The following is a 26,039-nucleotide window of genomic DNA, read 5'->3' on the forward strand; positions in this document are numbered from 1 at the left end:
AAAAAGGATAGTGGTAAAAGATTTACCCAAGCGGACAGGCCAAGCAAGGAAAGTTTAATCCCGAAAGAAAAAAAGAAAAAAAAAGAAAAGAAAAAACAGATAGGAAAACAAGGACCTACGGAGAGCCTACCATAGTAAACAGTACCTCGTCTCGTGGGGAAGTTCCGCGTCCGGGCTCCGCTGATGACATAAATAGACCCCACACCGGCGCCGATGGTCGGCACCCACCGACGGGCCCCGTCCCAGTTGCAATTGCTTCTCGGATGAATTTTGACGTGGACTTGCTTTTTCCAACCATGCACTAGAACCAAAACCATGAACACAAGAAAAAAAAAAAAAAAAAAAAAAAAAAAAAAAAAACGACTCGCTATGTTGACTATTATCTCCTCCTAATTACTTCCACCGTTACTATTATCAAAATTCTTATATGAACACTTGCAATCACCCGCTCCGTTAATCGTTGGCCCCAGCACTGTTCCCTCAGAGTTGCGACACTCGGGCACACTTGAGCTGGCACCTTGAACCTGACTCATGGTGAACTTGTACGGCCATGGCGAGACTGCCGTCGTTGTCGACCCGGTCTCGTCGGCACTAGGCAGTGGCACGTCGGTGATGCCCGGCGGGTAGGTCGCCCTCTGGCGCGTCCACAGCTCCACCTTGACCACGGTGCTGTTGTACCAACAGTCCGCCGTTCCGGGCAGCACCACGGCCGTGCCGTTGGGCACAACGTACTCCTTGGCGATGGTCAGGTTGAACGTGTACCGCTCCGTGTCCGTGTTGGCCTCGACGAGCGTCATGGTAACGTTGGTAAACTCTGGCAGCAGCGTCGCGTTGCTCACACTACCTGCCGCCGACGACAGCTGGTAGTAGCTGCTGCCGTTGTCCTTGGCGGCGCCCGCGGCCGGCTCGATGGTCCACTCAAACGTCGCCGCCGATTGGTTGACCGTCGACGATCCGTACGTTGTAAAGGGGTAGCAGCCGAATACGGCCGGGTCAGACGTGCAGCTGGTTTGGACAGACATCAAAGCCGCCGTGAAACTGTAAGTCCCTGCTGGGAACCGTTTCGGGTGCGTAGTCGCCGGGGGTGATGGCTTTGGCGTCTGCGAAGGTCGTCCAGTAGGTGTAGATGTAGGTGAAGCGCTGGGCTGAAGTCCAGGAGATTGACCCTCGCCTTGTTGACCTGTAGTCGTGGAAGCCCTACTCCCAAAGAAACCAACAGTCAGAGGGGGCTGTTTTCCCTAACCTTCCTGGGGAGGAAAAAAAAAGCACTCACCTATTCTGCAACCCAAAGCCAGTCCCCAACCCTAAGACCAGCAAGAACAAGCTGAAGCCCGCCACGGCAAGCACCACCTTCTTCCAGCCCCATCTGTCCAAGAATCGCACCCTCGGCGGCTCGTCTTCGTAATCTTCGTACGGCCTGGTTGGCAGGGTCTTGTCCATGACGACCTCGCCGTAGTCCGACTCGGCCGCGAAGGCCGATTTCGCGTAAAAGGGCGACAGCAGCCTCCTCTGATCTTGGTTATCGAGATAGTCTGCGACCGCGGCAAAGGCGTTGCCGTCGAACCAAAGACCGTCTACCTCGGTTCCCGCGCGGCGGTACGACCGAGGCGGGATGGTCGGTGTGATGAGCCGCGGGATAGCTGGCGGCACCACGTCCTCGTGTTCGTGGATGATTGGCAGCAGGCTCGGCAGCGTCGTGACGATCCTGTGCGGGAACATAACTGCGAAGAGAGAAGTCCTCTTTGTGTGTCAGGATTCCCCGTGTCTTTTTTTCACTTTGTCTTGTTCTTCTTTTCTTCTTCACAGCCCCTTTCGTCCGACCCAAGAGTCAGACGCAGCTGGGCAGTGAGAGGACAGAAGAGGGGTGAAAAAAGAAGAAAGGAACTTACACAGACGTTCTTCCGACAGGAAAATAATGTAGGAAAAAAAAGCTCAGGCGTTCGGAGAGAGGGGTTGAAGGATGAGAAACCAAAGAAAAAGGGGAGGCACCCCGTGGGACTCTTATCGCAAGTCAATGCCCGACACCATATACCTTGACATATGTACTTACACCTTTTGCACACAGACACGCAAAGGCTTCTAACACATTGTGCAAATCCACTTGTGTGTGTATGTGTGGCACCATTTTCATCTTGTTTCCAACATGGACCTCCCTTCTTTCCTCCTCTACTCCTGTCCCAAGGAAAAATATAAAGAAAGAAAAAAAGCAAAAGCAACCGAAGCTTATATCAGATCTTGGTATAATATTCAAACCATGGGACCATTTTGGGGGATCACCGACAAACAAAAGAAGGCGGATGCCAAAGCGAGGCCGCTAGTGGTATATGCCCGTTGCCCCATCAGCCCTTGGGGGCAAAGTGCATAAACGATGAACGCTAAGAGACGCAAAGTGAACACCGAGCGCCCTCCTTAGCAACGGCCAAAAATCTCAAAGCCAGGAGGGTGACCAAAAGAAAAAGAAAGAAAAAGGAAACCCGGCATGGCAATTATCTATTCTTGTCAGCCTCAGATGCATGTACAAGTTCAAAAGTAGTAACTGGTAGCAACTGCAACAACACAGACATACAAACAACCCCCTCCACACTCATACACCCCCCCAATAGGCAGCCCTCCTCCTTTACACCTGCACGCCAGATGACGACAACCCATCGTCGCTGCTCGTCTTGTCCGTCTCCGCGGGCTGCTTCTCCTCTGCATCTACGTACGGCGGCGGGCTCAAAACCTCACCACCCTCTGTCCAGACGCGGGCCAGCTCCTGCTCCACCTCTTGGTGGCGCTGCTTCCACTCCTCAACCTGCTCGAGTCGTTCGCGCAGCTCGTGCAGTTCCTTTTCCACATTCATCTTCTCGCGCTCCGTGCCGATGCGCTCGAGCGTCCACTCGTCGCCATTGTCGCCAAGACCGAGAACCAGGTTATATGTGTGGTACTTCTTGAGCGACGCCCTGGTTGAAATCGTTACGAGTGCTGTGTGAAAAACAAAGGGGGTGAACAAATATTAGCAAATAACAATCATGTATCCTCTACAACAAGGTCAAAGACTTACTTATTCCCTTCTCCTTGCACATCTCGTAGAGGTAACCCTCGACATCGTTCGAGACGGCGCTGGTACCCTCGTCGATAAAGGCATACTGCGGCTCGTGGTAGAGCAGCCGGGCGAAGCCGACGCGCTGCTTCTCGCCACCAGACAAAATATCCTTCCACTCCTTGCGCGTGTCCCATCCACCTTCGCGGTCGGGGAGGTATCCAAGCTTGGCCTCGTCGAGGACGCGCTTCAGGTGCGACTCGTTTCTGCCCTTGCCGCGCATGTCGAGCTCGCCGTCGGGGTAGATGACCTGGTCGCGGAGGGTTCCAATAGACAAATACGGCCGCTGTGGGAGGAACATGATGCCGTCCTCGCCAGTGTTCTTCGGCCGACTGACCAGGCCGCGGTAGACGGGCCAAAGTCCAGCCAGGATGCGTGAGATGGCCGACTTGCCAACACCGTTAGCTCCGGAGATCTGTGTATTTGTTAGTTGTGCCATTTACATGCTTCATCTTTTTTTCATATGCAAATGTGAATATTTTCGAAACATACCAGCAAGTGTTCCCCACGCCTTACAACAAGAGACAGAGACTCAATGAGCTCCTCGCCGCCCTGTGGCCACAACGCAGGCGCGACAACGGGGACATGCTCGAGGCGCACGCCATCAAAGCCCTTTTGCATGGTTCCCTGGACATCCGACAGCGAGTACAGCTCGTTGATGCGGCCGCGTGGGTAGTATGCGTTGGCGTGCACGCGATGTAGCGTCGATATCAGGCTGTAGACCCTGCTGGTGTAGCCAGCAAGCTCCGAGAGGTCCTTGATCGAGTACATCATCCTGCCGCCGGCATCAGCCAGCGACAACATGAGGCGCTTGTTGGTGATGAAGGCACCCATGCGCCCGCGCTCCCTGTGCCCTTCCTCGCCGCCGGCAGCCATCTCGGCTGCGCCGCCAAGACCACCCCAGGCGGGGAGGAAGACGGGCAGAGACGACAACAGGTAGCCGTAAGCGGACCAGCTGTACTTCAGAATAAAATCCTCGAGGATGTTGTACTTGATCTTGAGCATGTAGATGCCCTCCATCCAGTTCTTGAGCGACTTGAATTCGCGGTTCAGGAAGTGCTTCTCCATGTCGGCACCACCGTAAAAGGCAACCTCCTCGGCGTTGGCAATAAGTCTTGCGTGCAGAGTCCTAAAGTCACCCTCCTTGCGACCTTCGACGGCCTTGAGCTTACCAAAAGGCGGCGACAGCTTGCGTAGGATCGTGGCTGTCAGGAAGTAGTTGCTCAACAGACCCGTCAGGGCAACAGGACCTAACGAGCGGTAGAGTTGGTAGTTGAAGAGACAGATGTCGACAAACGGCTTTCCTAGTGATGAGTACAGATTTGCCGCCGCTGCGCAGAACAATGTAAGGTCCTGTGTGATATATTGATCTGCGCCGTGACCCACTCCGCCGTCTAGATTGGGGAGTTTGTAGTAGTTCAGGTTGTCGTTGAGGTATAAATCATGGATGTACCGGGTTAACCTCGTCCGGAACGCAATAGAGACCTTTGACTCGAGGAACTTGATCATGGCGTTGGTGTATGATGCAAAGCCTCCCAGTCCACACCACTATGTGCCGAGCATGCGTGGTCAGTATGACATAGGGTGCAGACCGTGTGCATAGATAGGGGGTATGTAGGATGATAGACGTACCTTGACAATTCCCCAGAGGAACTGTTTTCCATTTCCAGCAACCAGATCCCTCACAATCTCACCGTCGAGGCGCGCAACAATCAGGGAAAGGTACGTCCGCAGCATCAGGAACATGCCATGGCTGACCAGGAGACCAGCCTCCTTGCTGGACCAACGCGGGATCATGATGCTCATGAGGCTCAGAAACTGGTGAAGGAAGGCCAGATTCAGACCGGGCTTGGTCTGAGCAGCCGGGACGGATCCATCGGCCAGGCCCGAAACCCTCGGCGGGTTCAAAAACAGCCTCCTGTGCGCCTCGAACGTCAGGGGCTTGGTGCGCTGTATGACCACCTTTGACGTGCCGTCCTTGTAGGGGACGTAGATTGTGCGTGAACCGTCCTTGTTCGACAGCCAACTGTTTGTGCGGACGAGCTTGCGGCCCGTCTCGCGCTCCTGCCGCCGCCTCCTCCACCATCGCCTACCCCCAGCGCCGGCGAGCACGATTGAAGCGGCAAGGGCCAATGTCCCCAGCAACCTGGTCGTCCGTGACGTCTTCCGCAGGCGAGTGCTGATAAGCTCTGTATACTTGTCGAGGAAGGCGGCGATGGCTGCCTCGGCCGCCGAGTGGCGGAGAGTTGATTGTACCGCCATCCCGGGAATGTGTGTATGGGTGGGTATGCGCCTTTTGGTGTTGGTGCTAGCGGTCCATAGAGTGGTTGTAGGGGAAGAAAAAAAAGGCCGGGTGTATTCAATCGATTCGTTGTCGTCGCCGACGTATGCTTTGTTATATGACAGTTGTGTATATATTTCTGTCTTGCCTTGCGTATCACGTAAAGATTGTATTGTTGTATTGTTGTATTGATGATGCTGATTTATACTTATCGTCGGATTCCAGAGGGTAAAAAAAAAAAAAAAAAAAAGGCAATGTAGGACGAGCAGAACGGTTGACAAGAGACGTTTTAGTCGTACACCATACTAGAAGTAGACTAAAGCTAGGTAGCTAGATCAGCAGCAGCAGCAGCAGCAGCAGCAGCACCTTTGTTTGAGTCGCTCAATTCCCAGCTGCGCTCGTCCGAACATCGATCGACTATCGAAGCACCGTGATCCAGCAAAGCAGTATCCTGCCGCTCGGCATAACTGGGATAAGCCGTTGAACTTTTCGCTTTGCTTGGAAAACCGAACTACCCACGTGGACAAGATACTTATTTCGTTGAGCGTTGGTACGTTCAGAATAGGTAGGTCGGGTAAGGTAGGTAGGAATGGAAGCTACCCGAAGATGGGCTTTGTCCAATTGATTTCAAGACATACCTTGTAGGTGCAAAACATCCGTGATCTCTGGCATGTGACGCGAAACTCCCGTCAGCGGCTTTTTCCCAGCCAGCCCACCTACCTTTTGTTCTACCAAAGCCAGCTTTGCCTCGGGTCAAATCCCATGCACAACGGGACGCGACCCCGGCGCTTGCAGCCTGCCCCAGGCCCGCCCCCACACATTGCGCCAGGGCGCACCTTGCTCGTTTTGTCACTTCTTCGCCAAATTCCCCGGTCGAAACTGGTTCGGTACGGGAAAATAGAAATCACGTGGCGACAGCCTTCTTTTCGTCCATCCCCTTTCATCCAATCTTGTATGGGAGGAAAGTGTATTTTGTTTAAAAAGCACCATATATATCTTTTGGTAATGATTACCTTAATTTACTGCCCAGTTACTGAAATCTTATATGAGCTGTTGATAACTATAAAGACACATCTTCTGGAAGCATTGATGACCGGCGCACCAATCATTTTACAACTACACCCGTCTCAAATCAGATACATGTGCCATGGAAGTACTATGAGTGTTTTAACATACAATAGAAATTTCAATTATGTCTCCAAAATACCGACTCTGCTCCGAGATGCTTTGCCATGCAAATAGCTAAGGTAGAAACCTAACCTTTCGATGTTTTGTAAAACAATTACCAAAGTGAAATTTCAGGAACGCATGGACTCTCTCATCTTTGTATGCTTGTATGTTCTGTAATCTCTTCATTCCTCTCCTTTTTACTTCTCCCTCCCTTGTCCCTCCAGTGTAGGGATAAAATTGGAGGTAAGGAGATATGTCGATAGACTAAACTGCAAAATAAGATCAGGAGATTGAAAAAAAAAAAAAAAAACCAAGGAAAAAAAATGAAAGTGCTGAAAGTACACAAAGCAAAGGAACTGAGAGATTACAAGAAGCTGAAAATGTGCTCCCTGAAAAGGTAACCCCGCAGGCAGGGCGAGAGAGAAGACTTCCCTTCCCATCTGGAACACAGGGCAAGACTCTAACTTGTATATGTTTCAAGGGAAGAATAATCGATAGCCGGGGAAGAAGATAAAACTGGAGAAGCTGATGTCCCTGGGCGCCGTTTCTGTGACCACCGCGAAAAGAAAAGAAATTCATACAGCTCGGAGCGACGCTCAGTCCCTAACCCTCATCCGACCTGGATTGAAGTAAAGTGAAAGCGAAGGCGAGCGCACAGCGTCGGCCACAAACTCTGCTCTGAGGCAGCGCGAAAACAAAAGTCCTCGAGGCATCCCTACAACTCCCGGCTTTTCTGTTCCTTCCGCTCTCCCCCTTCGAGTTCGCCGGACACGCTCAAAAAGCTGTCGTAATATGTATAGGATATTAAACAGTAGAGCATCTACAGCAATCGGCAAAATTTCGTTTCAAACGCCTTCCGCTATGATGGGAACAAGTTCTGAGGTCTGCTGCAAAAGAAAAAAAAAGGTAATTGGAAAGGGGCAAACAGATGAATGATAAAAAGGAAAACTTTGAGTTGACAGTGAGTGTTTTAGGACAAGGAATGAAGAAAAAAAATGAGTTGTTTTTAGGTCAGAGGGTTAATAAACAAATGAAAAACGAAATGGTATCAGAGTGTGACATCCAAGACTAGGCTGACGTCCTGGACATTGGACCCTGCCAGATCTTCCAAGACGGGTATCAAATCGAGGAGTTCGTTATCGTGTGCATCCGAGAACCAACTGCTGATCGGTACGGCATGTTGAGGGTGGAAAATATAAGATGTGGGTGAGTTGTCGATGATAATTGTGTCCTTGAGATCTCTTCCAACTTGAGACAGATCTTTGACGTAGTTGCCCTGGTGGTTGTAACAGCTCTCGCGGAAAAGTCGATGATGTACAACATTGTGGATGTCAAGCTGGTCCAGTAAGGGATCGCCATACTGTTCAAGACATGTCAGTACATGCCCCAGTCAAAAATGGGAGGCTCGGCAGGCCTTGAGATTTTACTAACCTTTGACACTGATGCAGTAAACACTACAACCTCGTAAAGCTCGCCAACGCGCTTCATGAACTGGTCCACTCCTGGACGTTTGATCACGTAAACATTGTGGTAGTTGCCTTCTATTTCGACTGGTATCGTGAAATCGGCCTGGTGAAGGATCTATATCGTGGATATGTCAGTATACATGCCGTGCTTAATGGGGTGACCACAGTGATTTCTCGATCGTACCTTGAAAGAACTATGAACAAGCGTCTCGTCGAGATCCAAAACTAAGCACTTCTTGCCCTTAAACCTGGGCTGAATAGGTGGTAGTAGATACTTTTGCTCTGGTGGCTCGGGAACAGCCGCTGGGATCATGGCATTGTCAGCGCTCGCAACTGGTTCCTCGGCTGCGTTCGAGCTGGGTATAGGTCCAGGCGGAGGCGGTGGTAGCTTTTGCTGAGGAGCTTCGACGCCTTGTTGTGCGACGGCACCTTCATCCTGCATTTCAACATCTCCGTCTCTATCCTTGGAAGGTGGTTGAGGTTGTTGGGCAGAAGACTCGGGAATTCCCGGTACCTGGGGTGGCTGGACTGTAACAGCAGGACCACCACTTCCAACCAATGGCTGCTGTTTCGACTCGCTTTCGCGCTCTCCCACCGTAGACTGGTCCTGATTTGTAGTCGCCGCAGAGACACGTTTCGTTCTTGAGGAGTCGGATGTGCTTTGAGTCGGCTGCGTCTGTTCCTTTTCGTACAAGGTCTTTGTGGGGGTCGCCTGGTCTGAGGGGGTCGCCGTCCTCCGGCTGGCAGTAGCTGGCCGGTTGGGGATCTTGTCAACCTTGTGGTTTGGAAGCGGGTGGTCACCATTCTCCAGAGCGTTGGCGCTGTCCGGGACGCCACAGCATCCGAAAAGTGCTAACAGACCGCCCTTCTTGCGTTTCTGAGATTGAGGAGACGGCGAGCTGGGCTGCGAGTTTGCCTGTGTGTTCGTTTGGCTGTTGGCAACTCCTGAGTGGTTGCTCGACGCGCTTCCTCTCCGCCTGCGACCAAACTGGCTTCCCTTTGACTCCTTTGAATGCCCGTCCACGCTGTCCCGGGATTCGCCGGCCGCCGCTCCACCGAGCCCGGTCGATGTGGATGAGGGCTGCATCCTTTGCGACGATGACCTAGATGGTACGTTCAAGAGTCCACGACCCTTCCTTGCGCTTCCGCCGTCCTCGGGAGCGAGCGTCTCCTTTTCCTTTGAGCCGTGTGCCGTCGAATGTGCTTGTACGTCGGCGTCGCGAGACATGATTGGTCCTAGAGACGTCGATGACATGTTAGAGGCCGTCCGAACGTCATGTAAATCTTGTCGGTAACGAGTGACTGTTGGGCTGAAGCCAAATGTTGACTGTCCTCAGAGTCGGGTTGCAGGTTGCAGCAAGGCCGACTTGCAGCTGCGCGCGGACGTCTGGCTAAGTGTCACGGAGCGAGCGCACACATATTGGAAGCGAAGGCGGGAAGCTAGCGATCCAAAGACTTGACCCTGACATTCACAGGCGCGTCTTTGTAATGCACCACGACGCGCACCCTTGAATTCACTCACCTCAGATGTAAAGAAAAAGGCTCAAGAGACCGCTAGGACCCAAGGAGCCAGGAAAAGAAAAGAAGAAAAAAAAAAAAGAAAACAAAAAAAAAAGGGGGAATTGCGAGCCGCTCGCACCCTGTTGTCGACTACTCCCGTACCTTTTTGGCAGGTAGCTGGGGTGTCGCAGGCCTCGAAACGTAACAATCGGCAGCTCGCAAAGTCGACGAAGAAGAAAAGACTCGGGAGCGAGTTCTGCAGCTCGAAACGACGCACGATATGGACGTGTGGGCGATGGGCTGCAGTCAGGTTGTGCTGTTGAGAGATTGGCAAAAGGAGATTGGGTGGAGAATTGAAAGTCGATTCGAGACCTCGGACGGGGATCACAGACAGGCAGGTTGGGGGCTAGTTGGCTCAGCACCTGTCTCTGTAGTGGCTGACGCACGGGAAGAGGAGAGAGGGGGGGCCGGCGGGAGGGATTTGCGATGCCAAAATTGAAATACTGATTCTAAAAAAGAGCAGTACAAAACGGGCGGGGGAGAAAAAAAAAAAAAAAAAAACATAAAACAAAAATTCAATTGTAGAATGGTAGGGTATCCCGTTGGATGAAAATTGGAAGAGGAGAAGGCTGAAGATTCTGTGCTGGCCGGCTGCTGAATTGCGAGAGCTCAGGATTGACAAGCGAGATGATGCCGCACTCGACTTTATTTGTTAAGCCCAGGGAACCAGGACACAACAGGAGAAGGGGCCCTGCACTGGGGATTCTCACTTTGCGGTCTGGGGTTGGATGGAATCGAATCCATCAAATCTATGGTGTGAGTGGGTTTTGCAGTGAAATTAATTTAGCTGTGCTAATCTGGGTAGGTAGGAGTAGGTACCCCCCCAAGCTGACGGCTGGCTGGGCAAGCAGCTGGAGGTGACGAGGTAACTGCTGTTAGTACACCCCGCTCAATCAACATGGTAGGACCTAACGAAAACGACGCGGCATGAGGAACCAACGTTCTTGATTGATTGATGCTCCCCTCCTCCGAACGACGACTTGCAACGATGACCCTACTGTACAGAAAATCCGGCCCGTCGCCGCTGTGAGCCCCGACAAAGTGCCCACCACCCACCAGGCACCCACGATGCCGTACTTTCGTCCTTCACCTTGCTTGCATACATACAGTACAGTGCGTTGAAGGTGGTCCTTTTACATTAACCTACCCGAGGGACTTTTTCCTCATTCTCCTTTGTCAACTCACCCAAATGAGGGTTGCATCGACACAACTGGACCGTGCTCGTGCGCTCATTTTGGGTCTAGACTGGATCATCCACGTAACTGAAAAAACAAGCTTGGTTCGCCGTTTTTTCACCTTTGTGCAAGCCGGTCCCTAGTCACGGCGCCTGCCAAAATCATCACCAAACCTAGACTCCACTCATCTCTATCCGGCCCCACTGGCTGGCTGTTCCCCTACGCTACGCGGCCTACGCCCAATCGCTACCTATTTGTTAGCACGGGCAATGGCGCTGGGCTTGGAGCTGTTGTAGTACGGCAGTGTCCTACCCGTAAACGGATGGCTTTCGATTGGCTTTCTTGTGGAGGGACGCCTTTTCGCTTTCATTTGTCGATCTTAGCAACGCTGCAAACTTGGGGGCGGAGAAACCCGTCGACGAACAAGACATCATCATCATTCAACATCCGAGCATTCATAACTTCATAAAGCAACAAATAACTAACCCCCAGTCCAACGATAAATATGCATATCTCCGGGCTGGCATCTACAAAAGGAGTAAGCAATACAGTACGTTGGTAAGGGGTGGGCCAGCCGAACAAGGACCGGACCTGGACTGTCAGGGGTACGAGAAAAATGTCCAGCGGCTAGGTACCAATGTGATTGAAAGGGGCCGCAGCCAATTCAGTGAGAATAAAAAGTAGAATTGGTCCATGCATGCAGTACAAAGGTGCGGGTAGGCTCCACTCCCCTTGGCATTCACTCTGCGACTCGCGTTGATTGGCGCCTTGGTCTCAAGTTTTGCCGCCGCTCGATGTCTAGACAAGGATCAGGATTCTCCAATCATTAGATGGAATGTTGCTGCACGGATCCACCTGGTTACTGACCTCCTCTTTTCTCCAAAAAAAAATTGGCAACGACTCCTCACTCTCTTGAATCACCATTGGATTGCATTCAACGCGATGATGGCTGTCCACTCTTGATCATATCTCGTCTGGCTGATTTTCATGCTTAGGGCATAATTTATCATCCAAGTGATTCCATTCATTCACCCTACCGAGGCTTCCCTCCTTTTTTTTTTTTTTTTTTTTACAGACTATTTACAATCTTCTCCCCTTCCCAAAGCCTATACAGAAAGCTCCGCAGTGGCCGCAGATGCTATGTGTTCTTTGTAGGGTGCCAACGCCTTCTCCACAGTTCCATCAGGGCCACAGTACCGCTCGACAATAGATTGTGAGCAGCCAGTGAAAAGTGCAGGGTCCAGCATTGCATCAAGCTCGGCATGCACCGGCTTGAAGTATTCGGTGTTCTTGATCCTCTCTAGCAGATCGTTGCTCTTTCCTTCCATCTTGACCGCGTGCGACGCTTGATGAGACAGTACCCTGATCTCTTCGTGGCATTCCTGTCGCGATGCGCCTTGGGCAACCATCTTCATGATGATGTTCTCGGTTGCCATGAATGGAAGCTCTTGCATAACACGGCTGCGGACTGTAGCAGGGTAGACAACCAGGCCGTCCGTCACGTTGTCGAGGGAGATCAAAATAGCATCAGCGAGCAGGAACATCTCGGGAATGTCAATGCGACGGATGGCTGAGTCGTCCAGCGTGCGCTCCATCATCTGCACCTCAAATGTCTTGGTGAAGTTGACGGACAGGGTGGAAAGTTTGCGCCCGAGACTGGTGATGCGCTCGCTGCGCATTGGGTTCCTCTGCAGACAGCTATGTTAACACTGCTCCCATCGGCGAAAGTATGCATACGGGCAGATAGGCTTACCTTGTACGCCATTGCTGACGATCCGATCTGGCCCGCCTCGAAAGGCTCCTCAATCTCCTTCCAGTTGGCCAGATGCCTGATGTCCAGGCTGATGCGCTCGGCTGTGGCGCCAAAAGCAGAAAGCGCGTTTGCGACACGCAGGTCGACCTTTCGGGTGTAAGTCTGCGTGGAGATGTCATAGACACCCTGGAAGCCCAGCTTCTTGCACAATATGTCATTGAGCTTATTTACTTTAACCTCATCCCCCTGGAAGAGCTCCATGAAGGATGCTTTGGTTCCAGTCGTTCCCTGGATACCGCGCAACTTGAGGGCGGAAAGAACGTGCTCTATATCCTCCAGATCCATTGCCAGCTCTTGGATCCATTGGCACACCCGCTTGCCGACTGTGATGAGCTGGGCTGGCTGGAGGTGAGTATAGCCGAGTGTCGGGAGGTCCTTGTACTTGAGGGCGAACTTTTGGAGATTGCTGATGACCTTGGCCAACTTGGGCAGAAGCAGCTCAAGGCCCTTCTTGATGAAGATGAGCTCCGCGTTGTCAGTCACATAGCACGATGTGGCACCCAGATGGATGATACCGGCCGCCCCCGGGGCCTCCTTTCCGTATGCGTGTACGGCAGCCATAACATCATGGCGACGGATCTTCTCCTCGGCCTTGATCACCTCAAAGGCCTCGTCTGTTACATGGGCATGTGCCTTAAGCTCATCAATCTTTTCCTGGGTAACTTGGGGCAGGCCAAGTTCGTGTTCAGCCTCGGCGAGATGAATCCAGAGTTGCCGCCAGGTGTTGTTGCGGCTTCGAGGGGAGAACAGTGTCAGCATCTCCCGACTGGCGTATCTCATACCCAGCGGGGTTTGGTAGCTATCATAGTCAGGCATTTTGTCTGGTAGAGAGTGTTCGGTTGCGACAATAGACAAGTGGAATTGAGGGCAAGGAAATGAAGACTCGAAGCCTCAAATAGAATGAATGTATCCTTGTGGTATTAAACCAGAAATGAAGTCAAACTCTATGACTAAGTATCAATAAGTCTTGGACCATATGGTAGACAAAAAGCAATCCTCACTCGATGCAAATCAAGGCGCATGCAGGAGGGTTGACTATTTTTCTGCCGTTCACTTTTTGGCGGGGGAGGGGGCTATGATAGTCGCAAGGGACTTTTTCAGCCGGGCGGTGAAATCGCATTTCCAAAGTGGGTCTGGGATTAAGTGGGTATACTCCATTGCGCCGAATTAATCGAGCGACCCAAGGGCCGTAGACAAGGTACGTACCAAGGGGTAGATAGGTTCAATCGTGTCCTCAATTCTGCGGATTAATTGATCAATCCCATCGACGGCAAGTTACGCGACATCCTTTCAAGGCCCTCATCTCAACAAACTTCCATACCACTCCGCCGTTGCACTGGTTGTTCGCTTCTTGACATTCTCTCAATTTAATTTCTCCTCCCACACATCAATCAAAATGGTTAGTCAAGCTTGATCTTGTGCTGTTACGGCAAAGGTGCCAACAGTAATGACCGCCGGCACCCCGTGTAAAAAATAAAATAAAATAAAACCATTTGTGGCGACAGTCTGCTAACGCACTCATTTTGCATTCTAGTCTTCTCCCAGGGCCTCCTCACCGGCCAACGGCCCGGCCGCCGCGACTGGCGCCAGCGTCAACCGTCCCTCGTCGCCGACGCCTCCCGGTGGTGCCCGCACCGCCATCCGCCGCAGGGCGGCCGCCGACCAGAAGGAGAAGATCGCCAATGCCCGGCCAAGCAGCACCCGCGCCGCCGGCGCTGGTGGCAGCAGCAGCACGATGCTGAGTACGTTCATATCCCATGGGGCCGTGGTGGCTGTCGCGCAGCAGGCGCGTCCGAGGATGAGGATGATGTGGGAAATTATACGGATAACAGAAGTGCTGACTGGGCTTTTGCAATCCAAAAACAGGGCTCTACACCGACGAGTCGCCCGGTCTGAAGGTCGACCCTGTCGTTGTTCTCGTGCTTTCTCTCGTCTTCATTTTCAGCGTTGTTGCTCTTCACAGTAAGACTTCCATGGACAGACATGATTATTCTAAGCTGCGCTTGGGGGGCTTTACTAATCTATGATCCTTCTCACCATCTCCAGTTATCGCCAAGATCACGCGCAAGTTCTCTAGCTAGAGAATTAAGTAATTTTGATTGGTAGTTTGGGGGCGGAGTTTAGAAACGCAATGGTTGGGTTTCGTAGCGAGGCCGCGTGGGCTTACGTCTAGGCACGCGCCAAGGGCATCGTGATGGTTTACTGACAGTACCAATGACGAAGGCGTTTTGTAACGCCAGGCATGTCGGCCAGAATAATCGTTTCCATGTTACATTGCTGGATGACGGTGGCAGGCAGTGAGAGAAATGGTTCATCTCATGGCTTGCATTTTTTGGGCATCAGCTGCGGTAACTCGATCTGGTCTTGTTTAGGGTCCTTTTTTTTCCGGCGAAATTATTATGTACAAAATACTTGGTCTACATGAGCGTCTTATTTGGGCGGGAACAGGCTTAGTAGGAGTGGATATTCATGATGTGAACCGTCTGCCTCTTTTTAGCACGTGAGCAGCTCCAGTTGCTTGAAGTGAATTCCTTGCCTACCTAGTCGAGTGGTCTGGCTCATGCCTACCTATATCTCTAGATAAATAAGGTATATTTAAGGTAGCACACCTATGTGTCAAGGTGTCGAATATAGCTCGAGTAAGCGACCCCCTCCAAATGCAGTGCTGCAAGGTGCGGAAAAGGGCGGCCACCCGTTTTGTACTGGCCTGGTCACCAGTTGGCTTGGGTTCACTATTCGTTGGAGAAGCGCTGTGTGGCTACTAGTGCCCACCCCACGTTGTGGGGATAGCCACAGCCACAGCCAACTACAGTTCAGTTCTGTATGTACTGTACTGATACGTGCGAACAAGCAAAGAAATCCATATGCACAAGGCGACCCTGACACCTCACAGATTGTCAAGTCCCTGATTTGCCAGAAAAAGCCATAATTTGCGTCATCGCTTCGTTTGAGTAAATAAAGCCTACCTACCCACCATGGCTTGCAGGCATCCAATGTTTGACAAAAGACCCTTGAAATCATGGGATGAACATATCTCACATTCATTTGTCTCAGTACATAATTGTTCGTATTATCAATACCCTCATTAGCAACATGTTGGGAACGAAAACAGTGACGTTGTTCTAGTTGCGCATCTAACTAGTCATCGTGAGCACTGCCACAAAAAGTGCGCGTCGTCATTGATACCTATTGGTCCCTGATCACTGTCGCCAAGGACTCCTAACGACTCCCTCCCTTCGCGCATAAACCCACCAAGACCGGGTACGATAGTTGCCCAAAATTGGGTATAAGGATACTGCTAGTCTTGCCTTGGGGGGCCGTGTTCTGTTTTTGACTGCAGTAGCATGCGTTTCGATTTAGTACACTCTCGACTAGCCTACCTTGTTATCTACTAGGTAGTTGTCGCTTTTACGTTACCAGGGAGTGCGCAGTTCATCATGTCTCTCCAAGAGGGTAAAAAGTCACCCTCACATCAGAGAAATGGAGATGCTTCGCCGAGCAATGGAACGCGGCTGGTTGATGTTGGGGACTCTGCAGCCATGGATGCTCCTCCCGCGTATAGCGAACATCATGATCAGTTCCAGTTGAGCCAGGCTGGGTTTGCTGCAGGCGCTGCTGTGACCGGTAAATGATTTTTATTTATTTTTATTTTTTTTATATCCATGACTCTCTGCAAGATGATAGGGCTGTCACCGGTGCTCCGTCGGAGAGTTTTGTGGCTAATCAGCCCACGCTCTGGGTCGTTCCAACTCCAGACGATGGTCGGGTCAATATCAACATCAATCAGACGAGCTCCAGATTTACAGATCTGCTCATCCCTGCCTTGAGAACCCAGACTCTACCTCAGGAAAAGATCACGGACCTCCCACCTTCATACATTCCTCCAAGTTTGGGCGGTCTACCTGGCCAAGCCCCACCACCAAAGCTCAATGTAGTTGTGCAGATCGTCGGCTCTCGAGGCGACGTGCAGCCGTTTGTGGCCCTGGGAAAGGTTCTCAAGGACACCTACGGCCACCGTGTGCGTATAGCCACGCATCCTACCTTCAAGAGCTTCGTCGAGGAGAATGGCCTCGAATTTTTCAGCATCGGCGGCGACCCGGCTGAGCTGATGGCCTTCATGGTCAAGCATCCCGGGCTGATGGTGCCCTTTGAGGCCATCAAGGACGGTGAAGTCAAAAAGCGCAGGATGGGAATCGAGGAGATATTGCTCGGCTGCTGGCGCTCCTGCATCGAGGCTGGGGACGGCTCTGGACCACCGCCACAAATGCATAAACCGAATGAGCCCCTGGATGAGAGGTTCTTTGTTGGGTCTCAGGGGCAAAAACCGTTTGTTGCTGATGCCATCATTGCGAACCCTCCCAGTTTTGCACATATTCACATTGCCGAGAAGCTGGGAATTCCCTTGCATATGATGTTCACGTATGTACTAGTTCTGACCCGTTATCGCTCACTTCCTCTATCTCCAACGACACCATTTTTCTTCAACAAAAAGCATGCAAGGAGCTAACAGTAATTCAGGATGCCTTGGTCACCTACCAAAGCCTTCCCTCACCCTTTGGCCAATATTCAGTCCAGTAATGCCACCGAGGTCATGACCAACTATGTTTCCTACACTCTGGTTGAAATGATGACTTGGCAGGGACTAGGTGATGTCATCAACAGGTTTCGCCTGAAAACTTTGGATCTGGAACCCCTTTCACTGATATGGGCACCTGGACTTCTTGCGAGGTTGAGAATACCAACTACGTATTGCTGGTAAGTATATGTCGCCCCTTTGTACGTCGCGGCATCCGATATAACAAAGCCGGCTGACTATTTCACCTACAGGTCCCCTGCCCTGATTCCTAAGCCAAATGACTGGAACCCTGAAATCTCCATTTCTGGCTTCTACTTCCTCAATCTCGCGTCCTCTTATACGCCTGAGCCCGACCTGGCTGCCTTCTTGGCGGATGGACCCCCTCCTGTTTACATAGGGTTTGGATCCATCGTGGTGGACGACCCTAATGCCTTGACAAAGATGATATTCGAAGCTGTAACAAAGACTGGCGTCAGGGCTTTGGTATCAAAAGGGTGGGGTGGTATTGGCGCCGATTCCATTGGCATTCCCGATGGTGTTTTTATGCTGGGGAACTGCCCGCATGACTGGCTCTTCCAGCATGTCTCGTGCGTGGTGCACCATGGTGGTGCTGGTAAGCAAACGGACACAGACCATTTCATTCAAAATATCAAGCAACAAAATAATTAACAGTTGGACATTTTAGGAACAACCGCGGCTGGTATTAAGCTGGGCAAGCCCACCGTTGTGGTTCCCTTCTTCGGAGATCAACCATTCTGGGGCTCGATGATTGCAAGAGCTGGGGCCGGCCCTGAGCCAGTTCCTTACAAGAAGTTGGATGCCGAATCACTGGCTGCTGCTATTCGCAAAGCATTGGAGCCTGCTACACTCGCCAAAGCCAAGGAGCTCGGTGAAAAGATTCGAGAAGAGCAAGGCTGTGATGTTGGTGGCAAGAGCTTCCACGATTTTCTGGATACTGACAACCTGAGATGTTCACTGGCGCCTAGTCGTGTCGCTGTGTGGAGGGTTCGTCGATCAAAAGTCAAACTGAGCGCACTTGCTGCTGCTGTCCTTTTGGAGAAGAACATCATCGAGCAGTCTGATTTGAAGCTGTGAGTCTAAGCCTACAAAAGTCTCAAGCTGAAATAGTTGCCACTAACACTTGTAACATCAGATATCGCGCCAAGGAGTACACCACCGAGGGTCAACCGTGGGATCCCATTTCAGCGGTTACTGCTGCTCTTATTGGAGACGTCGGCACCATTGCAATGACCATCTCAGATGTACCTCGGGAGTTGTTCAAGAGCAGAAAAAAGGGTCCTAGCACACCCGGAACACCGTCTGCAGAGGGTAAACCACAGGCCGACGCTGCTTCCATTGCAACACCTACAACAGCTGTTGCCAGCTCGGCATCCACAAGCGCCGTCTCTATTCCAAACCTCACCTTGAGTGGTCCGGAGTATGAGAAAGGAAGTACTTCCGAAGAGAATATCAGTGGTTCGGGTGCAGTGTCCCCTGGCTCACCACAACCCCCGACACCAGCTCGTACCCCTGAAGGTCAACACCAAAACAACCATGGTCAGGAGTCCAACGGCACGAGGAGTCAGTCTCCAGGTGTGACGGTGCAGACAGCCATCGATACAGGCAAGGGTGTGGTGCGGATTGTTGACGCCGGCTTCAAGACACCGATGAACTTCTGTCTTGGTCTAGCCCGTGGCTTCAGAAATGCCCCTAGACTCTACAATGATGACAGTGTTCGCGCACCCGAGAGAGTGACCGACCTGAGCTCCGGGTTGAAAGTCGCTGGCAAGGAGTTTGGTCTCGGATTGTACGACGGCATCTCTGGCCTCATCACTCAGCCCCTGAAGGGAGCCCAGAAAGAGGGTGGTGTCGGCGCTATCAAGGGGTTTGGCAAGGGAATCGGGGGTATTGTCCTTAAGCCGGCGGCAGCTTTCTGGTCGATACCGGCCTACACAATGCAGGGCGTCAATGCGGAGATCCGTACAATGTGGAGCAAGAGCTGGCAGAACTACATCATTGCATCCAGACTTGCGCAAGGCCGACAAGATCTCACTGATTGTTCATACCAAGAGCGTGAGGATATAACTCTTCGGTGGAATTCCAAGAACGAGGAGTTGAAGGGCTATTTTCAACTCAAGCACAAGTCCAGAGATTCACAAAAAGGAGCTCGATCGCCTTCGGCAATAGGTCCGGCCTCACCGGGTATTGTTTCAAGCTCGTCCGTGCCCCCAACTGCTGGACCTTCTACTCTGGCAGAGCCCCCAAAGACAGGTTTCTGGCACACTCGTAAATTGTCCTTTGAGAAGCGCAAGCAGCTCCATGCTCAAAAAGAAGCGTGGAAAAGGGGACAGGCTGGGGGAGCGGGTGGTTCCTCGGCTGCTCCGCCGCCGCAGGCTAATTTCGAAGATGAGGAGCTGGAGCGCGCCATTCGTGAGTCTGTAAAACAGACATCCAATGGAGACCCTGAAGAAGATGTCCGGATCGAGCAGGCAATCCGTCAAAGTGTTAGTGAGATGCACAGACCCGAAAATAACAGCGGGAAGGCCAGCCTAAGGTATCCCGAGCCGGCGGCGACGGCAGTAGGTGCCCAGTCCTCAGACGACATAAGTGACGAGCAGTACCAGGCTTTGATTGAAGAAGCCGTAAGGCAGAGTCTACAAAGCCACAACAAAGCAGGTGATTACCGCAACAAGGCCATTGATGACGGCGAAGACGATGATGAGCAGCTTCGACTTGCTATCAAGCAATCGATTGAACATGGGCAAACCGCGTCCTACGGAGGAGGCGAAACGGACCAAGATCTCAAGCGAGCTCTGTACGAGTCCGAAGCTGCACATTGGGAGCAACAGCGCCGAGACGAGGCTGCCAGGACCGAGGAAGAGGTGGTGTTGGAGTACATCAAGAAACAGAGCCTGGCGGAAGGGGAATATGCGCGCAAGGGCAAGGGTCCAGCTGCTGCTGCTGCTTCGGTGACCAGGGAGGATGAGGAGCACGATGAGGACTTGAAGAGGGCGTTGGAGGAAAGTCTAAAGATGAGTTCCGGACGGCCGGGTGGTTCCTCAGGGCAGTAAGTGGAGGGAAGGTATAGGGACGAATACGCAGCACTTTGCCAGTACATGACTAGAGAACGGGTGGAACATAATCACATTAAAGATGCGAACAAGATTATTCTTTCTATTAGCTCAAAAATATTTACCTATGATTTATCTTCAATATTGCAGTGAAGTGGGTTTGCTACTGCACAACAAGTAACATGGGCGCAAGCATTTGAGTCGATCCCAGTTTGGAAGTGACCCGGGTCATATCGCAACCTCGGCCTCTACTTCATACGCAGCATCATCTTCCTCATGTTCACCGCTGTCTATACCTTCTCGACGTATCTTCTTTGCGCCCATCCTGTAGATGACCAAACTGTTCAGATGAATATCTTCAGCCCAGACGTAGTCTTCAAACCTCTCCAAGATGCCCGTGGCATCTATAGTCACCTTGTCCTTTCCGAAACGCTTCCCACCACCCCCACCGCCGCCTCTCCTCGAAGACCGCTGCCCGCCCTTGGCGTATATAGTGTTGACCACAGTGGCATGCAGCTTCAGCGGCCGGATTTCAGCCACCATCAAGCCGGCGTCCTTGAACACTGCCGCGACGCGCTCACAGAACGACTGGAGGATGTTTGGCGACGCTGCCGGCTGGGATACCAGCGTCGGCTGCGCATAGAGCACGGTGGCCTTGGAGGTGTCCTTTTGCATCGTGCACAAGCCACGCAGCGATATCGTCAGGCCGCCGCCGTCACCGCCCAGGAGTCCCTCGCCTCCCTTCCCTGCAGCCTCGGCCAGCACCTCGCGCGGCTTCATGGTCCTCAACAGCGCCACGGCCCTGGCCAAATCACCACCACCGCCGTTGTTCCCGCCGAGCGCCATGACGCCCAGCGTCAGGTGCAGAGTGCCCGGCGGCCGCACGGCGTCCGGTGGGACCCCATACCCCGTGGTGACTTCGTCTCGGAAGGCGGTCAGGGCCCGGGACAGCTGGATGCGCGCTGGGGATGTTGGCGACGAGGGCACGAGGGGGATAGCCAGGAAGTGGGTGAGGACGGGTCTGGCGTTTGCGGAGCCGCTCGCCGCCATACTGTAAGGTCCTTTTTATAGGCTGTTATTTGTGTTCAATGTTTCTTTTTTTTTTTTTTTTTTTTTTGGTCCAGTACAAGTTCAGTGACGTTATTGATCCAATTTTTCTGAAGATGTGAAGAACGTATTTGAATATCCAGTGGCAAATTTGCTGGCTGTAGTTGACAAATTAGTATTCATGATGCAGTGTAGCTTGGGTACGGTTGGTTATTCGAGTCGTGAAACGGTGTGATTTGGCAGCGTTGCCATAAAAACTGGAGAGGATGGTCACAGAAAAATTGAAGCCACAAAATCTCTATTTTCTTTCACATGTTGTCTAGTGACTCTCATCCCAAGGTGAGAAACAACCGTATTGTGAGAAACCTTTAGAGGGGAATTTAGTATTGATTTTATCAGCAAATCTCTTAAAAATGAATTATCAACGTTCTTGGCGAAAGGAGAGACTAGAATAGCTTTACTATAGTAGACACCGAAAGACAGGTATTAGGAGCTCGGCCAAATTGGGAGAGCGATATCACCATGAATCAGACCACCTGCCTCTGAGAAGGTAAGCTGCCAAGAATTTAGGCTCGAAGCTGTCATGCCGATGCCAGTAAGATTTCGTTTCTATTTTCACATGAGGGATCCTCGTCTATGGTTGCAATAGGTATAACCTATACTATGGTATGCAAATGCATCTTAAGTATATCTGGGCCCCACCACGAAAAAAAAAAAAATCTTTTAACCAAGCTTGAGCCATAGCGTTCGGAGTACTATCGTGTTTGGGGTAAAAATACCGCCCTCTGCACGGCACAATCAATTAGCCGCTCGTAAAGGGATGTGGCTTAGTGGATACATTCTTGATACTTTTTACTCCGTAGTTGACGGGAAAGCCGTGCCGGGAGCCCTGGTCGAGTAACAGGGAGGAAAAAATCTTCGTCGGATTATCATACTACAAGCTTTATGCAGTATCTGTGTGTCTGTGGCTGTAATGTCCATAATTAGGTTTTCTCATGAGATATTGCTACAACTCCCAGTTACTAACAATGCCTCTTCTCCTTTTTCTTTTCTGAAAACTCGAACACATGAGCCAAAATACCTACATGAAAAAGTACATCAATACCATCCATGTGGCACAGCACCTCAGATAAGCAACGGGTGGCAATGCAATGACATACATCGAATTAGAGTACCGCTAGTGTTCGCGAGGGGCAAATGCAAACGGCCAAACCAAAGAGCAACAGGGATCTAAACCTGTACCGTGAGTCACTTTTCCCCCGCGACAAGGGGGGCGGTCTTAACAACCGCGGGACGACGAGATCCTCCAAATCTTGCGACGTCAATGTCTGCAGGAGGTGTCCGCTTGGTGCCCAATGCTACACTAGAGTCTTGGCTTCTACGACACGTAGTGGCCCCGCGCTGCCTAGAGCTTTTCCCATAGTGACTTGATCATAGTAAACGCGTTCTGATGAGAAGGAGAGAGGGCAAGCTGTCATCGAGAGGCCGTAGTAAGAAAATACAATGACCTTGTAGCTGTTTGTGAGCAAGAACTTCAAGAAAAAAAAACTCAATCATCCTCTACACTAAAAGTCTAGTTAATTATGAAGTTACTCGAAGGGGGAAGCTTGAAAGTGACCAGCCCTCCAGGGCCGGACCTGAATCTAGGCTCATCTCAAGGTGAGATGGAACACTTCCATGCGCGGTTGCTATCGGCCAATGCGAGGGAGGAGGGGCAGACAGTTTCGTTGCCACAGAAAAAAAAAATCTTTTTTTCTTTTGTTTTGCGCAAGGCGGGCAAGGTGGGGCAGTCTGTGGCCAACGTGAATGGAGGGGTAAAAAAAAAAGAGGGAGCCATCTGCGGGGCACCGTCGATGTATATCTTTTCATCCTCCGCGCAAAAGTTTGCACTACGAACCCTTTCTCTTCCCTTTCTCGATCCTCGTCTTTGCATACCTGAAATCATCCGCATTTCAACCTGCAACTTTTAAACACACACATCACCATCAAAAAGAGAGCATCAATCCGCCAAAATGGGTAACAAGGAGAAGAGCCACCTTAACGTAAGTCCCATCCTCGTCGTCTACTAGATTCACGAGCGTCAGCAACCCCAATGAACCTCGCCATGAATCCATTCGGATCATGGCAAGATTCCTTGGGAAAGCGAGCTCAAAGAATCACGAACACAGGCAACAACAAGAGCTAGCTGCTAACAAGAATCCTCTGATAACAGGTCGTCGTCATCGGGTTCGTTCCCTCGAATATCCTTTCGCCCTCGTCCTCGCGTCGTGGGCATCATGATGGAACACAGCTAACATACAGATAACAGACACGTCGACTCCGGAAAGTCCACGACTGTAAGCAATCTACAATCTGTTCACTTTGAGATTTGGCAGATGAACCTCGAGTCACTGCCACAAAAATGCAAACAGTTGCTAACATCACCTTCTATAGACCGGTCACTTGATCTACAAGCTGAAGGGTATTGACCAGCGTACGATCGAGAAGTACGAGAAGGTAAGCATTATCCTTTTCCCTCTATTCAATTGCTCTACACATCCCAATGCGCACATAAAACCCGCGTTTTTTTCTTTCTTCGCGGCGCATACTTTTTTTTCAGCCTGCCCCTCACTCAACTCACTTTAGTGGGGGATTGAGGGTCTCACTTTTTCAACCCTTGCCCTTTTCGTCATACACACAAAATTTCCAATAGTGGCCCGAGCGCCACCACTTACAAGATTGACCTTCTGAACTGCTGCTAACAACCTCACAGGAAGCCGCCGAGTTGGGCAAGGGTTCCTTCAAGTATGCCTGGGTTCTTGACAAGCTCAAGGCCGAGCGTGAGCGCGGTATCACCATCGACATTGCTCTGTGGAAGTTCGAGACCGCCAAGTACCAGGTCACCGTCATTGGTATGTCTTGCATAAGGGCTGCTGCACATGCCCCTCCCCCCACCTGCAAATGCACTACCCCTGTGCACGACAAGGCCCCTTGCTAACAACGCAACCATGCAGACGCCCCCGGTCACCGTGATTTCATCAAGAACATGATTACTGGTACTTCGCAGGCCGACTGCGCCATTCTGGTCATCGGTGCCGGTACCGGTGAGTTCGAGGCTGGTATCTCCAAGGATGGCCAGACCCGTGAGCACGCTCTGCTCGCTTTCACCCTCGGTGTTAGGCAGCTCATCGTTGCCGTCAACAAGATGGACACTGCCAAGTGGGCCCAGTCCCGTTACGACGAGATTGTCAAGGAGACCTCCAACTTCTTGAAGAAGATTGGTTTCAACCCTGACTCCGTCCCCTTCGTCCCCATCTCCGGCTTCAACGGTGACCACATGATCTCGGAGTCCGCCGACATCAAGGCCAACATCAGCCCCAACGCTCCCTGGTACAAGGGCTGGACCAAGACCGTCAACAAGGACGGCAAGAAGGAGAAGGTCATCGGTGGTGCTTCGCTCCAGGACGCCATTGACGACGTCACCCCTCCCACCCGTCCCACCGACAAGCCCCTCCGTCTTCCCCTCCAGGATGTCTACAAGATCGGTGGTATCGGCACAGTCCCCGTCGGCCGTATCGAGACTGGTATCCTCAAGCCCGGTATGGTCGTTACCTTCGCCCCCGCCAACGTCACCACTGAAGTCAAGTCCGTGGAGATGCACCACCAGCAGCTCCCCGAGGGTGTCCCCGGTGACAACGTTGGTTTCAACGTCAAGAACGTGTCCGTCAAGGACATTCGCCGTGGTAACGTCGCTGGTGACAGCAAGAACGACCCTCCTATGGGCTGCGCTTCGTTCAACGCTCAGGTCATCATCCTGAACCACCCCGGCCAGGTCGGTGCTGGTTACGCCCCCGTTCTGGACTGCCACACTGCCCACATCGCCTGCAAGTTCTCTGAGATCCTTGAGAAGCTTGACCGCCGTACCGGCAAGTCCATCGAGTCCAACCCCAAGTTCATCAAGTCGGGTGACGCTGCCATCGTCAAGATGATTCCGTCCAAGCCCATGTGTGTTGAGACTTTCTCCGAGTACCCTCCCCTTGGTCGTTTCGCCGTCCGTGACATGCGTCAGACCGTCGCTGTCGGTGTCATCAAGAGCGTCGACAAGAGCCAGGGCACCCAGGGCAAGGTATGTTATCTTTCTTTCCTCTTATTCCTCATCATCAGAGTTTATCTAATACATTGTTACCACAGGTCACCAAGTCCGCTGCCAAGGCCGCCAAGAAATAAGCTGCTCAACCAACAGCAACATTTAATGTCGAGCCACGACAAGCACGAAGCATGTCGTAGCATTTTGAGCACTTCCTCGTTCGCAACGAGGTTCCGGTCAATTTTGCTTTATCACAAAAGAGTACTCGGTTTTTATTGGGGCACATGATGAAATGACGGTTTGGGATTTCGTAAATCAAAAAAATTCTTGACATGTGCTTTAGTCTACATAGAGTCCTCAGAAAGTGATCTCGGCGTTTGGTCATGACTTAAACGAACTTTCTTATTTTCTACTCGACGTCTCAATTTGTGCCCTTGGTAGCCTGTGATTTGAGATTTGTGGGTGAACAGGTCCATTATGCACCTGTACGTGTGTAGGGTACGCTATGGTGAATCTGACGGACCTTGTCAGCAGTAAGTATGAAAAATCGATCTTCTTTACCTAAGCAATGCATCAGGTATATGACGCCAAGCCTAATATGCATCGTCACGGGCAAGACGTAACTTGTCATAGCTGTTAGTGACATGTTGGAAATTTATTTGCAATTTTGGAGTGGCTACGACTAAATATTTCTGACCATCTGCAGGCAATGTTCAAGCGAAACAATCGGCA

At 51.5% G+C, this 26,039-nt stretch overlaps 7 protein-coding genes across 7 annotated transcripts; 3 read left to right on the forward strand and 4 right to left on the reverse strand.

Moving 5' to 3' along the window:
• Window positions 1-115: 115 nt before the first annotated feature.
• PgNI_00351 (uncharacterized protein) lies at window positions 116-5,613 on the reverse strand (the record flags this gene model as incomplete). Its single annotated transcript, XM_031120432.1, has 7 exons — window positions 4,715-5,613; window positions 3,575-4,630; window positions 3,044-3,497; window positions 2,475-2,964; window positions 1,274-1,721; window positions 398-1,197; window positions 116-255 (listed from the first exon to the last, which is right to left on the reverse strand). Exons 4-7 carry the CDS (start codon window positions 2,479-2,481, stop codon window positions 116-118), a joined length of 1,395 nt encoding a protein of 464 aa, XP_030987464.1. The 5' UTR covers window positions 2,482-2,964; window positions 3,044-3,497; window positions 3,575-4,630; window positions 4,715-5,613.
• Window positions 5,614-6,788: 1,175 nt separating this feature from the next.
• Window positions 6,789-9,423, reverse strand: PgNI_00352 (uncharacterized protein). The gene is made up of 3 exons (XM_031120433.1): window positions 8,184-9,423; window positions 7,965-8,114; window positions 6,789-7,893 (listed from the first exon to the last, which is right to left on the reverse strand). Exons 1-3 carry the CDS (start codon window positions 9,252-9,254, stop codon window positions 7,582-7,584), a joined length of 1,533 nt encoding a protein of 510 aa, XP_030987463.1. The 5' UTR covers window positions 9,255-9,423; the 3' UTR covers window positions 6,789-7,581.
• Window positions 9,424-11,680: 2,257 nt separating this feature from the next.
• On the reverse strand, window positions 11,681-13,655 carry PgNI_00353 (uncharacterized protein). The gene is made up of 2 exons (XM_031120434.1): window positions 12,488-13,655; window positions 11,681-12,422 (listed from the first exon to the last, which is right to left on the reverse strand). Exons 1-2 carry the CDS (start codon window positions 13,361-13,363, stop codon window positions 11,841-11,843), a joined length of 1,458 nt encoding a protein of 485 aa, XP_030987462.1. The 5' UTR covers window positions 13,364-13,655; the 3' UTR covers window positions 11,681-11,840.
• Window positions 13,656-13,759: 104 nt separating this feature from the next.
• PgNI_00354 (uncharacterized protein) lies at window positions 13,760-15,051 on the forward strand. The gene is made up of 4 exons (XM_031120435.1): window positions 13,760-13,946; window positions 14,082-14,289; window positions 14,414-14,509; window positions 14,594-15,051. The coding sequence occupies exons 1-4, from the start codon at window positions 13,944-13,946 to the stop codon at window positions 14,626-14,628; spliced, it is 342 nt and encodes a 113-aa protein (XP_030987461.1). The 5' UTR covers window positions 13,760-13,943; the 3' UTR covers window positions 14,629-15,051.
• A 526-nt stretch (window positions 15,052-15,577) lies between these two features.
• On the forward strand, window positions 15,578-21,351 carry PgNI_00355 (uncharacterized protein). Its single transcript, XM_031120436.1, has 6 exons — window positions 15,578-16,171; window positions 16,225-16,966; window positions 17,066-17,302; window positions 17,375-17,736; window positions 17,809-18,214; window positions 18,277-21,351. Exons 1-6 carry the CDS (start codon window positions 15,985-15,987, stop codon window positions 20,192-20,194), a joined length of 3,852 nt encoding a protein of 1,283 aa, XP_030987460.1. The 5' UTR covers window positions 15,578-15,984; the 3' UTR covers window positions 20,195-21,351.
• On the reverse strand, window positions 20,423-21,244 carry PgNI_00356 (uncharacterized protein; the record flags this gene model as incomplete). The annotated part of the gene is made up of 1 exon (XM_031120437.1): window positions 20,423-21,244. One exon carries the CDS (start codon window positions 21,242-21,244, stop codon window positions 20,423-20,425), a length of 822 nt encoding a protein of 273 aa, XP_030987459.1.
• Window positions 21,352-23,253: 1,902 nt separating the features above from the next.
• On the forward strand, window positions 23,254-25,719 carry PgNI_00357 (translation elongation factor EF-1 alpha; the record flags this gene model as incomplete). The annotated part of the gene is made up of 7 exons (XM_031120438.1): window positions 23,254-23,283; window positions 23,454-23,467; window positions 23,550-23,577; window positions 23,675-23,737; window positions 23,994-24,132; window positions 24,235-25,346; window positions 25,412-25,719. 7 exons carry the CDS (start codon window positions 23,254-23,256, stop codon window positions 25,445-25,447), a joined length of 1,422 nt encoding a protein of 473 aa, XP_030987458.1. The 3' UTR covers window positions 25,448-25,719.
• Window positions 25,720-26,039: the final 320 nt, after the last annotated feature.

The sequence above is a fragment of the Pyricularia grisea genome, assembly GCF_004355905.1.
Source record: "Pyricularia grisea strain NI907 chromosome Unknown Pyricularia_grisea_NI907_Scaffold_1, whole genome shotgun sequence".
Taxonomy (NCBI): domain Eukaryota; kingdom Fungi; phylum Ascomycota; class Sordariomycetes; order Magnaporthales; family Pyriculariaceae; genus Pyricularia; species Pyricularia grisea.